Source organism: Pan troglodytes, chromosome 4 (assembly GCF_028858775.2).
Source record: "Pan troglodytes isolate AG18354 chromosome 4, NHGRI_mPanTro3-v2.0_pri, whole genome shotgun sequence".
In the NCBI taxonomy this organism is placed as follows: Eukaryota; Metazoa; Chordata; class Mammalia; order Primates; family Hominidae; genus Pan; species Pan troglodytes.
The window spans coordinates 22,539,242-22,553,302 of record NC_072402.2 but is presented as its reverse complement, the minus strand read 5'-3'; the positions used below and the strand labels follow the sequence as shown (position 1 = coordinate 22,553,302).

Genomic DNA, 14,061 nt, shown 5'->3' with positions numbered 1-14,061 from the left:
CCCTCACTTTCTCTCCTCCTCCCCACACCATCCCAGTCTGTAGGTAGCTAAGGGGGGGGGGGAGAAAGAAAGCAAAAGAGGAGGGGGGAGGGGCTCTCCAACCAATGGCGTGCAGGAGGCTTGGCTAACCTTAGCCTCCCATTTTCTCTCCCCCCGATTCAGGGCTCTGACCAGTCAGTCGCCTTTGATTATCAGTTGCCAGCAGCCCTTCTCTTGGCTCCTTGACACGAGCTCCATATAAGGCAGCGATCTCCATAGAAACGTGTCAGTTTCAATAGTAGTGTCAAAGTTCACTATATACAGACATTCGCGCAGATCCCCCTTTCGGAAACATTGCTCTGCGAGTCCTCCCGTTTAAACGCATTCAATTTTTGGGTCTCTCTCTCTCTCTCTTCTTCTCTTCTCTTCTCTCTCTCTCTCTCCTCTCTCTCTCTCCTTTCTCCCCCCTCTCTCCCTCCTCTCCTCTCTCTCTCCTCTCTTCTCTGAACCTCTCTTCTCTTTCTCTTTTCTTACATATTCTACTAGTTGTTTTCCCCTTCTTCTTCTCCTTTCTCTCCTTTTTCTCCCTCCTCCTTGTCTCTTTTACTCCATTCCTGAAGAAGAGAGAGGGCTAAACTTAAAGAAAAAAAAAGGAGGAGGAGGAGGAGGAGGCACCCCCTTCGTATTCTTCTTATCGTTATTTTATACATATATGATTTTTTTTGGAGGGAGGGTGTTGGTTGCCGGCTGAAGAGCACTTATTTAAAATACTAAAAAAAGAACATTTTTGGGCGATCTCCAGGGTTTTTTTAACTAGCTCTGTGTGTTATAGCAGAAGAAGCAGAAGAAGGAGCAAGAAAGAGGAAAAGAAGAGGATTATTTATTCGACCTACTTTGGATGTCTCTCTCGCTTTTCCTTTTTCCTTTTTTTTGGCAATTATTTTCTTCTGATTTTTATTTTTTCTATTTCGCTGTGATTTCGTCGCCGGCGTGAATTATCCCGTATTTTTCTCCCCCTTCCGTCACCTCCCGAAAGAAGAAGGCAGCGAGAGCCCGGCGCCACCGGCACAACAAAAAGAGCAAAGTGTGTGATCTTCCTCGCCGGCTGCCTCCCGCTCTCCAGCGCTGCCTTCCTGAATGGCTGGCTGCGTCCGGCCCTGGACCTGGCCCCCCGACACCCGCGCGCCCTGATCGCCGCCGGCAGCCTCGCCCAGCGCCCTGCTCGGCTCACCGCGCTCCCCGCACTCCCGAGCCCGGCGAGGGCTCCCGCCGGGACAGCGGCGGCGCCGCGGGCGGCCCCGGCCTCCGCTCGCGCTCCGGCTGCGGCCCCGACTCCTGCTCGGACTCCGGCCCGGGCCGCGGCTCCTCCAGCGGCGCTCGCCGCAGCAGCTCCGGCGGCAGCTCCAGCGGCGCCTGCAGCCGCGACCTCCTCCTCCGCCGCCGCCGCCGCCGCCTCCGCCCTCGCCGGCTTCCTCTATGTCGGCTCAGCCCGCGCGCTGCGCGTAGCCCGAGCGGCCGGCGGGCGGGCGCCCGGCGCGGGTGAGCGACTGTGTGTGCGAGTGTGTGTGTGCGCGGGGGTGCGGGCGAGGCGGAGGGCGAGTGTGTGCGCGCGCCGTGGCCCATGCCCGCCGCCCCCGGCGCTGCGCCCCGCGCCGCTCCCGGCTGCCGCCTGTGCCATTTCTGATTTTGCAACTTGGGGAAGAAGAAAAAAGCGAGAGAAGGGAGCTTGCTCGCCGGGGGGTGGGGAGGGGGGAAGGAGAGCGCGGCCCCCCCAGGAACGGAGCGCGGGGGGAGCGGGCGAGGGGAGCAGGGGTGTTGGGGGGGGGAGCCTGAGAGCCTGGGGGGGCTGCAAAAAGAGAGAAAGAAAACAGCAGGAACCACAACAAAACGCCAGCAGGGCGGGCGGGCGCGCAGCAGCAGCGGGGCGGCCGAGGCAGTAGCGGCGGCAGCGGCGGCGGCGGCGGAGGCAGCGGCCGGTGTCCGGCTCGGGCTCGGCTCCTGCGACCCCGGGGCGCCCGGCGGGCCCCCCGCCCCCTCCCCCTCCCCCCTTCCCCTTCCCCTTCCCCTCCCAGCGCGCCCGCGCGCCCCGCGGCCCTCGGCGAGCAGCTCGGCTCCCCCCAGCGCTCCCCGGGCCCAAAGATATGGCAATGGTAGTTAGCAGCTGGCGAGATCCGCAGGACGACGTGGCCGGGGGCAACCCCGGCGGCCCCAACCCCGCAGCGCAGGCGGCCCGCGGCGGCGGCGGCGGCGCCGGCGAGCAGCAGCAGCAGGCGGGCTCGGGCGCGCCGCACACGCCGCAGACCCCGGGCCAGCCCGGAGCGCCCGCCACCCCCGGCACGGCGGGGGACAAGGGCCAGGGCCCGCCCGGTTCGGGCCAGAGCCAGCAGCACATCGAGTGCGTGGTGTGCGGGGACAAGTCGAGCGGCAAGCACTACGGCCAATTCACCTGCGAGGGCTGCAAAAGTTTCTTCAAGAGGAGCGTCCGCAGGAACTTAACTTACACATGCCGTGCCAACAGGAACTGTCCCATCGACCAGCACCACCGCAACCAGTGCCAATACTGCCGCCTCAAGAAGTGCCTCAAAGTGGGCATGAGGCGGGAAGGTGAATATTTCTTCTCTGCTTCTCTCCCCGCGCTTCGCCCGCCTCCCTGGCTCTTTCTTTCTTTCTCGCCCGGGTGGTTGCTGTGTGGGGCTGGGGCTCCTGTGGTCCCGGCCCGTCCCAGCTTTCCTTCTCCCGGCTGCCTTCCTCCCCCGGCGTCTCCCCCCGCCCTCCCCAGCTCGCTGCCGCTGCCTCCCCCTCCCGGCCTGCGCTCATCTCCCCGGCTCCCCCACCCCGCCCGCTGCCTGCTCAGGATTGTGTCCCTGAGATCGTGAGCTGTGGCTTAAAATCCCCTTCTTCCCTCTGTCTTGGATGTGCTCGGTGTGTGTCTCTTTCCCGCGTGTGCGTGAGGCTGCTTAAGGCTGTGCTGGCATGAACTTGGGGAGGGGTGCTTATTTCCCCCAGAAAACTCTGTTTCTGTGGTTTTTTTTCATTCCACTTTTCCCTCCACCTCTTCATACCCTTTATTTAAAATGGGGGAGGGCTGGGGGCTGGAGTACCCTGAACCATAGATTCATTGCTGCCATCATCCTTTTGGAAGCTTAGCTCGGAAAAAGAGGAGTGAGATTTATTGCACTTGTAGGTCTAATTAGGGGGGAAGGGGGGCTTCTGGCCCGTTCACTGGTTCCCTCTCTTCTTCACGGAGCTGGGGCCGCCTCCTCCAGAGCTGTGGCCTTGTTTTCACCCCTCTACTTTGAAAGGAAAGTTTGTGACTGAACCGTGCTTTCATAGTTGTGTCATTTTTTTTAAAGCATGATACTCGTTTTATTTCTTCATCAAACTCCACCCTCTGCTTAAATACTGCATACAAATTACAATTTACAACGGCATTTACCGATCCTTCTGATTTGGCCGTAATGCATAGACTGCAGCTGGCATGAGCTTCCACATCATTTAATCCCTGTGTTGTATGGGTTTGTTTTTTAAAAAAAAAAAAAACACAACTTTTGATGTTGTATTTGGATATGCTTCATGTTCATGTGGCAAGAGATGCAGTACTTTTCTTATAAATATATTTAGCCGTTTACAGTTAAAGTTTATCTCTTGACAATCATTAAAGATGTCTTATAGTCAAATTAGCGAACCAGTCAATTTTGCAGAATGCAGATTACTCCTTCTTGTAATTGACTTTAAAATTATATTTTATATGCCACAAGAAAAGAAATTGAATTCCTTCAGATCTCAAGGAGCAGACAAATATGACTACTTCATTTCTAGCTCCAGGGAGATTTTGTAGGCATCTGAAAAAAAAAAACTTTGAATTGTACTCTCACTTAATTGAAAAATAACTGCCAAGTTCAAAACTATAATTAGAAAAAAGTATTCTAGCCATTATGTTTCAAGAGCTTCAATTGCACTGGAACTTGCATTAAAATTAGAATGAAAGCAAACTTAAGAAAATAGAACAAAACCTGAAATAAGATAGCTACATGTACATGAACATATCTATATTAATGTGTTGGGGGAAGAGTTCAGTAGCCCTAACTTTTCCTAAAGTTGTCTTTGTTTATATGGCAATTTAAAACGCTGGCACTGTTGAAGTAAAACATACACATTTAAAAAAAAAAAAAAAAAACTTTGGTCAGCTTTAAGAACTCAAAGCATGCTTACGTTTTGCATTCAGATGGTTAATGAATCCAGTGTTTTTGCAGTTGAAAGCTCGTGCATTCACTGGGCAAAAGCTGGCTGCAGGTTGCAGTGGCACCGCGCAGGACAGACATTAATTATATTTCCTACTTTTTTCAATAATGTTTGGCTACTGTAAGTTCAACTTTTTTTCTTGAAAATTTTCAATTTTCTGTTGCTTTTAATAGTGAGAACTTTGTATGGGGCGACGGGGAGGAGGGGAGAAGGGAGGGGTGCAGGATACTTGTTCTCTACTCAAAAGTTGTAAGTGGTTAGTAGGATATGTAACTTGTGTCTATTTTAAGAATTATTCTATAGCATTTTAAGAGAATGTGGAAACATTTTATCAGCAAAACGCTGCTTGCTTGCAAATGAGGAGGCCGCTAGGCATTTGCCTAGAACCACAACCTTTCTCCGGTTTCGCCTTTTTTTTAACCCTGATTTTTTTTTTTTTTTTCATTCTGGAGGGGTGAGTGGGGTTTCATTTATCTGTGTGTTCCCCCGTGGTGGCTTAGGGGTTGGATGACACTTTCTTGACCTTGCCAGGGTTGGGGCCCTGGAGTCAGGCCTAGCTCCGGCGGGGCTGAGGTGGCCAGAGGCTCAGGCAGTGGCTGGACACATTGAGCTGTGGAGCTGGAGGGCCTCACCCCAGATCTCCTAGCGGTGTGGACTGTGAGAGCGAGCCGGAGAAGATACGCGGGGCGCGTGTGGCTGCGGGAAGAGCTTCTGCATTGTGTTGGGTACGCTGCGGCGCGGCAATGTTCGCAAGCTCCCTGGATGCACATTGCCTCTTTTCTCTCTTTCTTTTTGTCAGCGGTTCAGCGAGGAAGAATGCCTCCAACCCAGCCCAATCCAGGCCAGTACGCACTCACCAACGGGGACCCCCTCAACGGCCACTGCTACCTGTCCGGCTACATCTCGCTGCTGCTGCGCGCCGAGCCCTACCCCACGTCGCGCTACGGCAGCCAGTGCATGCAGCCCAACAACATTATGGGCATCGAGAACATCTGCGAGCTGGCCGCGCGCCTGCTCTTCAGCGCCGTCGAGTGGGCCCGCAACATCCCCTTCTTCCCGGATCTGCAGATCACCGACCAGGTGTCCCTGCTACGCCTCACCTGGAGCGAGCTGTTCGTGCTCAACGCGGCCCAGTGCTCTATGCCGCTGCACGTGGCGCCGCTGCTGGCCGCCGCCGGCCTGCATGCCTCGCCCATGTCCGCCGACCGCGTCGTGGCCTTCATGGACCACATCCGCATCTTCCAGGAGCAGGTGGAGAAGCTCAAGGCGCTGCACGTCGACTCGGCCGAGTACAGCTGCCTCAAAGCCATCGTGCTGTTCACGTCAGGTGAGGCTGCGGTCGCGGGGAGGGCAGGCCGCGCCGGCAGCGAGCACAGGCCCCGCGCCGCCCGGGCCTGGCCTTCGGAGCCTCCCGCGCGGCCGGTGCGGGGCGGGCCGGGCCCTCGCTGGACACTGAGCCTGGCCCGGGTCTGTGACCCCCGCGCGGTGACCGGCTGGCCGCGCCGCTGCCATCTTGGGAGCGCGGCGGTGCGGGAACCGAGGCGGCGCGGGTGCGGCCGGCGGGCGGCCGGGCCTAGTCGCCCGGACCCCTACGTGGGGCCGCGGCTGCCGAGGGTGTGTGTCTGAGGCGGGGGGGCGGTGCTGTGGATCCGTCTGGCTGCGCGCGCGCGCGCGCGTGTGTGTGTGTGTGTGTGTCTCTGTGTGTGTGTCTGTGTGTGGTGCGTGTTATGTGTGAGCCAGAGCTCAGCGTTTCTGGGGGAGGCGAGGGAAGGAAGAGAACGTGGGAATGTGGCTTCTTACCCTGTGTGGCACTCTCCTTGAATGAGTTTCCCGACACAGAGAGACACAGAGAGAGGTGGAAAGAGAAGAATACGCACAAATAAATCATAATAATCCCGCTTTATCGCTGCCTGATTTTCCCTTATCGGAAACCATTCATGTTTGCAGTTGCTGAGGTTATTGAGGGTCGTAAAAAACGGATTCGATCTAAACAAGAAAGATAAAAAACAAAAGCAATGCTGTAGAACCCGCAAGTATGGGAGGATTCCCCGCCTGAAGATGAATTCCAAAGCTATGCAAAACACATGAACATTGGAAATTTAAGAGTGCCTTAAAAAATATCAAATTATGTGTAGGCAGTGGTAACATGCATGTTAACAATTTCTCTTATGATAGATGGTTCAAATTAACTTCCAGAAAAGTGCATTAACATTTCCTTTGAAGGGCTCTGGTCTGAGCCTCTGAGAACATTGCCCACTTTTTATTATTGTAACCTGTAAGAGGGAAACATATAAACACCCAGGAAAGCAGGTAATGGGGAGAAATAGAGACAAAGCCAGAGAGGAGGCTGGTGGCAAGTAGTGCTGCTTAGACTGGGTCTTGGGCCCTGCCCACTGTGAGTAGGGTTAGCTGCAGTTTTACCACCATTATTGGCAGTATTGTTTTTAATTCCTCCATTCGGAGAACAAATAAACCATCCTAATAAATCTATCCTAGAGCCAGGCTTTCCAATGGCCAAATTAAAACCATTCTTGAACAGAGATAGCAAAATCCCTTTCATAAGGCCTCGTTGAACAGTAAGCAATGGTATAATCTATCAATATTTCTTGGCTTTCATGCGTGAAGAATTGTATTTACATTGTATTAAAATGACTCTTAAATTTGCACAATATTGTAATGTAGCAAATGTAGTATTAATATCGATCTGAACAGCAGATAATTTATTTAGACAAGAGCATCTCATTTGTATGCAGGGTGGCCAGAGCAATGGACTTGGACTGCCCCCCTTTTACTTTCAGTGCAAATGCAGGTCTGCTAGTGAGAGAGGGAGTTATTCTTTCCAAGAGGATAAAGTGCAAACCTTAAAACAAATGGAAGATTTATGGAATAGCCTCCTCCGTGTTTGAATGCATTTTATCTTAATAAGTCTTCTTGATGGAAACGTGTTTTTCAAAAGTGACAAAGAGCCTGGGAAGCAGCAACCAGGCTGCCTCAGCTCTGGCAGGCCTGGGGCCTGGCTGGCTCTCTACTACCAGGCTCTTTAGCCAAATTCGTCAGGAAGCAAGCCAGTGTCAGGGAAGCTGGGGTTTGAAAATCTCATCCAGCGAGGTGTCTTGAAGCAGAAATGTGACTTGGAACTGGACAGACGTTTTCTCAGGAAAGGTCTCTCCTCTCTTTTCCTTACACCCCCTAAGGTTCTTTGAACCCCCTTGACTTTGCTAATCTCATGCCCTTTCCCAGAGAGAGGTGAGGACTGTGCAGGCTGCAGGGAAACATTGTGGAATTATTCATGCTTTCCTTTTAACTTTCCATACTAAAACATTCCTGTGAAAAGTGTTCATTTAAAAAGTTTTCCAAAGAAGTTTCTTGAATCAAGTCTTCAAGGTGCAAGGAGTGCCTAGAAATGAACAATAACATTATTTTGTTGGAAAATTGCAAGCAGAATATCTGAAAATGGAAATAGAGCTGTCAGTAGTAATTCACCTCCCCCCTCCCATGCAACACATTTCCACTTTTGACTAAACTTGTTTTGATTGCTAGCCAGAAGGGAATTCATGGGAAGCCTTCTCAAAGTCATCCAACTTTTAAGCAAACTTTGAATGATGGAAAAGACAGTTTTAGACATATTGTCCAATGTGGTTTGCTTTGGCTAAGTATTTGAAGCTGGCACGGGGGTCCCCCGTGGTGGTTTTCACATTTGGCCTCCGGATGGTATGTTTAATCCTTAATATTCTGGACTGCATCCAAGGACTAGGTCATGACCTGAACTTACTTTTTAAAAAATTCATTAGTTCATACACCTAAATATTTCTTCAAATAAATGAGACTTTCTCTGAAAGGAGCCATCTAGTTAACATAAATACAATAAATCCATTTTCAGCACAATAATAACTTTGATTTCTAGTTATGGCAGCTGATTACATCTATATTTCCTGAACACTAAACTCTTCTGAATGCACAACATGAAATACATTCTCTGCACTACAAAGGCTAGGCCAGGAGGGCCTGAGCAGTAATGGTTATTTATTTACATAATTTCTTTTCCATACACTGTAGAAGAAATATTGAGAGTTCCCACATTGACACTACCGTATAAAAAGTGTGACATGGATTTTGCACATTCTGCCTCATTTTCTTATCTGGGGTATAACTCATGGAGCATAAATATATACTGTATTACACCCCCTGGTCACCTAGCTTTGTCACCACTACCCCCTAGTTGATCTGGGAGCTCATACCTTCTGTCCACAGTTGGGGGAATCCTGTTGCAAAGGGGTGAATGAATTTCCAGACTGGGAAGCCAGGCCAGAACCAGGGCTCCTGCCGGAGGGAAGCCACAGAGCTAGCTGGCTGGTACCTGGCAGGCAGGCCCAGCTACAGGCATTCACCTCCAAAGGAGGGAAGAAATGGAAGCAACCAGCACAGGACCCAGGCAGGCCTTTCCTGGGCTTCTTGTCTCTCTTGGAGCGGCCTGTTTGGGAGTCGGGAAGTGACCTTGTACTCCAGGGACCCTAATCATAAATGTCAGATAGATATTTTACTGAGCTGAGGGGATGCCAGATGGATCTTAAAAAAAAAAAAAATCTGCCGGGGTACCAAGGGGTCCTTTTCACACTGCATTGTCTAGGGCTGAGAATGATCCATAAGCATGCGGGCAGATAATGCATGTAAAGCAAGCTCTATGTAATTATGGGTCTGGGTCTGAGTGAGGGTCATTCATCAGGGCCAGGTTAGCAAGCAGGGCCAAACTCACGGTCCCCTCTCTAAGCAGCAAAGCCCCACAGAGCTCTTGCTGCCCTGGCCCTAATAGCCATAAAGTCTCATTTGGCTTCCCATATCAGACCAGTGTGGATATACCCAACTGGCTGGCTGGAGTAATTAGACATCTGAGAGGAACCTAGTCTGTATCTGAGGTCAAAGGGGACTTGCCTCAGAAGTTCTTGAATTATCACTAGTTTTATTTGTATTTTTGCTCGAGGCCATAGCCTTGTAGATGAAGGTGTTAGAATGCTTTGTAAATCTCAGTTCTTGAAATATAAGGTCATAAAGCTCAGAAACTCAGCAGACACAGGTTTCACTTTGAATCATTTGTTGTGTCTTCTTAGGGTCACACTTGCCCATTCAAAATTATACAATGTCATTTTGGGGGCATTGCCATGCATCAATTTTTTCCCAGATCTATATATTAGCAAATTCTGCCTTTGATCTCTAGTCAACCTCCTGACTGGCTAAGGGCTCCTCTGTGATCTTCCTGGTTTTTTTTAATATTTATTATTAATATAAGAAACAAGTGGGTATTTGAACTAGGAGAGGATGCCTTTACTCCATTCCTCTTATTCCATCTTTCCCTCCCTATGCTTGCCTCTAGTTAGTTGATATAATATAATCTGCTGTCCTGAAATACTTTTAGAGGACCAAGAAGGGCCTTGGTTGACATGAACTAAGCACACAGATTTTGAGGTGCTGTCATTGTGCGGAGGTGCCTTTTTCTCCCTTGGTCCTGCCACCAAAAACTTATCTCCCCCCAAGTCCCCCCTCAACTCCCCACCACCCACATCCCCCCTACCCCCCCAGTTCTGAAGCAGCAGCAGCTGCTGCCTGTAGCCTAGCTTTGTGTCTGATTGCTGAAGATGTCGCCTTTCTGCAGCCTGGAGTAACTGAGTCATATTCTTCCTGATTATTATACAGCTTACAGAGATGTGACCAATTTTCAATTACTTGATCTAAGGTATAGATAGAAGTGTACACCCTCACCAAGGATTTGCTGCAGAGTCCTTTCTTGCATAGATAACAGATCTCAAATCCTATATTGCTAAAGCATGGGCTTCATCTGATTCCAGGCACTGCCAGCCCATGATTCCTTACCCCCTCCCATGTGTTTGTTCACTACACAATCTAGGTTCTCCTTGAGGTTTCTGGTTGGGGTGGTTTGGGTTTGAGAGGGGACTCCAGGAATCCTTTAAGAACTGCCTTCAGGCTGCATATTTCCTAAGGGGTACTGAACACCCCCAGATCAGAGGCAAACGGGGCAAAAGTTAATGAGCACGGCCAGAAAGATGCTCCCTTGCAGGCCGAGGACAGGTTGTTAAGTGCAGCAAACATGGTTCCAGCATTGTACATTATTTAATCCAAAGCTGAAAGAGGAAAAACAAAGGGACTAGAGAGGTTTCTGCCTCTGCATGTGTGTGCTTCTCTCTCCAGCTCCCCTAGGCTTGGTGGGGGTTTGATTTATTTTTATATGTATTGTATTGGGGGCAGGGGAGGAGGGAATGAAGAAGGGGATGGAGAGGTATAGGAGGGTGAATTTTTCTTTTCTCTTTTACTTCTTTTTTATTTTCCATTTTCTCCTTAAAAAAAATTGATGGCTTATTTTGCCTTTGCTATTTGTCAGCCTAACCGTGTGCTCCCTTTCCCTGTCTCTCCCTCCTGTGGCTGCTCGGGCAGACGCCTGTGGCCTGTCGGATGCGGCCCACATCGAGAGCCTGCAGGAGAAGTCGCAGTGCGCACTGGAGGAGTACGTGAGGAGCCAGTACCCCAACCAGCCCAGCCGTTTTGGCAAACTGCTGCTGCGACTGCCCTCGCTGCGCACCGTGTCCTCCTCCGTCATCGAGCAGCTCTTCTTCGTCCGTTTGGTAGGTAAAACCCCCATCGAAACTCTCATCCGCGATATGTTACTGTCTGGGAGCAGCTTCAACTGGCCTTACATGTCCATCCAGTGCTCCTAGACCTTGGGCGCTTCCCACCTGCCCCGTCCCCCTAGAGACTCAGAGGACCCACCTGGGCCAAGGACTCCAAAGCCGCGGGGACACCGGGAAGTGCAGCGGGCCAGGCAGGCTGGGCGGGAGGGAGGAGGGCCAAGACAGGAGCAGCCCACCCAGCAGAAATACAACCCGAGCTACAAAGCATGGGAAAAAGAGACTCTTTTAGGATCAGATCTGTGAGCACATTGGCGAGGAAAAACAAAACAAACAAAAAAAAGAACCTTGTGTCTGTCTGGTGAAAAAAAGAAAAACAAATTGGAAGAGAGGACCATGAGAATTTTAATAAAACAGAAGGAAACTAATGGACCTTCCAGGATTTATTGTGGACGGATGTGGATATATTCTGTACAGGAACAACACATATGGAAGTGGACTGAAGCCTATGTAGAAACACACACACACTGAACATTGTTATTCATTTTGTAAAATACTAGTCTTTATTTTCATTTTTTGTAAAATTTAAACATCGTATGCGCATAAAGAAAAAGGAAACAAGAATTAGGGGAAAATAACATTTTCCAAATAATTATAAAAAATTGTCCTGTGTCTATGTATCTATATCTGTTTTGTATTTTTTTCTGGTTCCAAACCAGATTTCCTGTGATTCTATACTAATAATTTTTGATATAACCCTTTGCTTCTTATAATGAGTGCGATATATGTTGTCGAGGCTGTTCTTCAAGAATTAAAATTGAAGTGAAAATTTAAACAAAAATAAAAGAATTTAGCAAAACCCATGTGTCTGGTTGCTTGATAGATGTTATCCGTGGAAGAGAACTCCTTGGTTAATTTCCACCTCAACTATTATTAGAATTGAAGGTTTTGGTGTGTAAAAGGGGAGACTTTTAAAGTCTACTACAAAGTTGGTTAGATTCATTTCCAAAAACCAAGCTGCTACCTTGGTTTTGTAAATGCGGAGGGCCAGGCTCCACATGGGCTGGGGTCCGCGGGGAGGCAGGGCGCCTTGGTCGCTGACTTCAGCCGTTGAGACCTGGTGGGCTGCGGGCGGTCCCGTGCTCAGTTGGGCCAGCGAGTGGTGTAGGCAGAGTCGCGCGCCCGGTGAGTCTCCAGGCACCAAGCACCGGGGGCGCAGCCGGCTTCAGTGTCTGGCGGCGGCAACCGGGGCTTTACTGCAGGTGGGAACTTGCTGAGCTGGAGAAGCTACAGAGGGACATGGAGAGCGGGACGTGGGGGTAACGGGAGTGGGCCGTTCAGACGCCACTGAGCCCGGCGCTGGTAGATCCCGCCTCTCTCCAGCTCTGGGAGACAGTTGGGGCCTCAGCGCTGCGAGTCCTGGCTTTGCTCCCCCTTATCGTCCACTGAAGATCTGGCTGTGGTTTGCCCTTCACTCCAGACCCTGTGACATGGGTTCTCAGAAGGGTCCTGGAACTCGGATGGGTGAAAGGAACCCCTGCCCCGCCCCGCTTGTGGCACTTAGGGGCGTGGACCCGGAACCTGGGAGTCAGAGGGCTGGAGCGGGTTCTTCACAGAAGAGGTATTTGGGCCCTAGTGGCCCTTTGAGGGCAGAAGCCTCCCGCTGAGGCCTGTCGGTGGGTGTGCTTGGGGGTCAGCTCTCTGTAACAGCTTTCGGAGCATGAATGTTTTATAGGATCAGAGCGGGCGCTGCGAGAACACATACTGCCAAGGGAGCTCTTTCTTAACGTATTAATAAAGCCAGATCTTTTAAAATAACGCCTCTCACCCCTCCCCCTTCCCTCAGCCCCAAACAGGCCCGGATGAGGGAAGAGCTTCACTTTCAGAAGTCACTGGCAATGTTTTGCTTTCAGTGTGCTATCTGGAAGTCTCCACGTCTCCCCGGCACCCCCCGCCACCAAATGCATTAACAAGCTCCTACACTCCAACCCGCTTGTGGTTTTTAATATTCTGGGTGCAGCGCAGCATGGGCAGTGCCGCACTCTCTGTGAAGATGCCACTGCAGGCCCACGATCCGCAGCCTGGGCCAGCCTGGGGACCGGCCTGAGCTAGGGCGGCCAGGCAGGTAGGATATGGAGCCACTGGGGCCCGTTTTATCCCTCCCCGGGCCGCATCCTCTGCACCACGCCCAGGAATAACGTCTTAGGGCCTGTGTTGACTTCCCTGCAGGTTGGACACCTAAAGCAGGAGGGGTTGGGGAGAGTCCATAGTTAACCCCTGACCGCTTCCCAAGAAGTATCAGGGAGCCCCACTGGCTGCCGGATCCGGATTGGGGTGGGGTGGGCTGCAACCAGGATTCCGAGGGGGAGGGGAGACGAGCTGCCTCGGAGAGCTCAGCGATCTTTCCTGCCTTTCTTGAAATGAGATGTAAATATATTCATTACAGTGTGATCCCTCTGATGAAAACAGATAAACATTTTCGTAGGTCGGAAACGTATTTTTCAATTAATCTCAATATGGAGGCCCAAGCGCAAGGCGCCCAGTGTAGACTGGCCCGCCAGCTGCAGTAGCCCGAGATGTACCCCCGCGTGCTCTAGTGTCCAGAGGTGACAGTGGTTAACTTGGCTCTTGCTCCACGAGGCTGGAACGTTGCCCATGACCTCGGGAATCCCAGCGACCTTTCTAAGGCTGGGCTCAAGCCTGGGGCCAATCTTCACAGCCTAGGAAGAAGTGCAGGCCCTCCTATGGCTGCCCAGCCTCCCTCCCGGGCTCCTCTAGGAGCAGGAGGCCCTAGGGCTGAAAGGAAGGGAGAGGTGGGGGTTCTCCAGCTCTCCGCAGGCCCGTCCTGCCCACCCCATCTCCCCGCAGTGGGTTTCTCCTCTTTCTCTTCTGTGACTGGGGTGGCCCCTGTCTGCATTACCCACAGAGAGTCAGTCGTCTTTCCAGGACCGGAGGTCTCTGTGTGTCTCATCCAGAGAGAGACAGAGCCTGCCTTGAATCAGAGGTCATGTGGCCGTCCCCGCCGGGCCGAACAGGTTGCAGGAGCCCTTGGCTTTCCTTCACAGAGAGGGCAGACAGGAATCTGCACGCGCTAAGGGGAAGTTTGGGAGCTGCGACGCGTCTATCTGAGCAACGAGTTGAGCCTTCTGATAATTGGGAAGTACCCTTGCTCTCAGTTCTGGCGATGTGAAGGCTCCCCCACCCC

At 51.5% G+C, this 14,061-nt stretch overlaps 1 protein-coding gene across 2 annotated transcripts; it reads left to right on the top strand.

Annotated features, from left to right (window-relative positions):
• Positions 1 to 326: 326 nt before the first annotated feature.
• On the top strand, positions 327 to 11,719 carry NR2F1 (nuclear receptor subfamily 2 group F member 1). Of its 2 annotated transcripts, none has more exons than XM_517657.9 (3): positions 327 to 2,583; positions 5,021 to 5,548; positions 10,666 to 11,719. In XM_517657.9, exons 1-3 carry the CDS (start codon positions 2,121 to 2,123, stop codon positions 10,944 to 10,946), a joined length of 1,272 nt encoding a protein of 423 aa, XP_517657.3. In that variant the 5' UTR covers positions 327 to 2,120; the 3' UTR covers positions 10,947 to 11,719. The 2 variants fall into 2 exon arrangements, with proteins under 2 accessions (XP_517657.3, XP_009447135.1); XM_009448860.4 differs by lacking the exon at positions 327 to 2,583 and adding an exon at positions 4,197 to 4,341.
• The last annotated feature ends 2,342 nt before the right edge of the window (positions 11,720 to 14,061 follow it).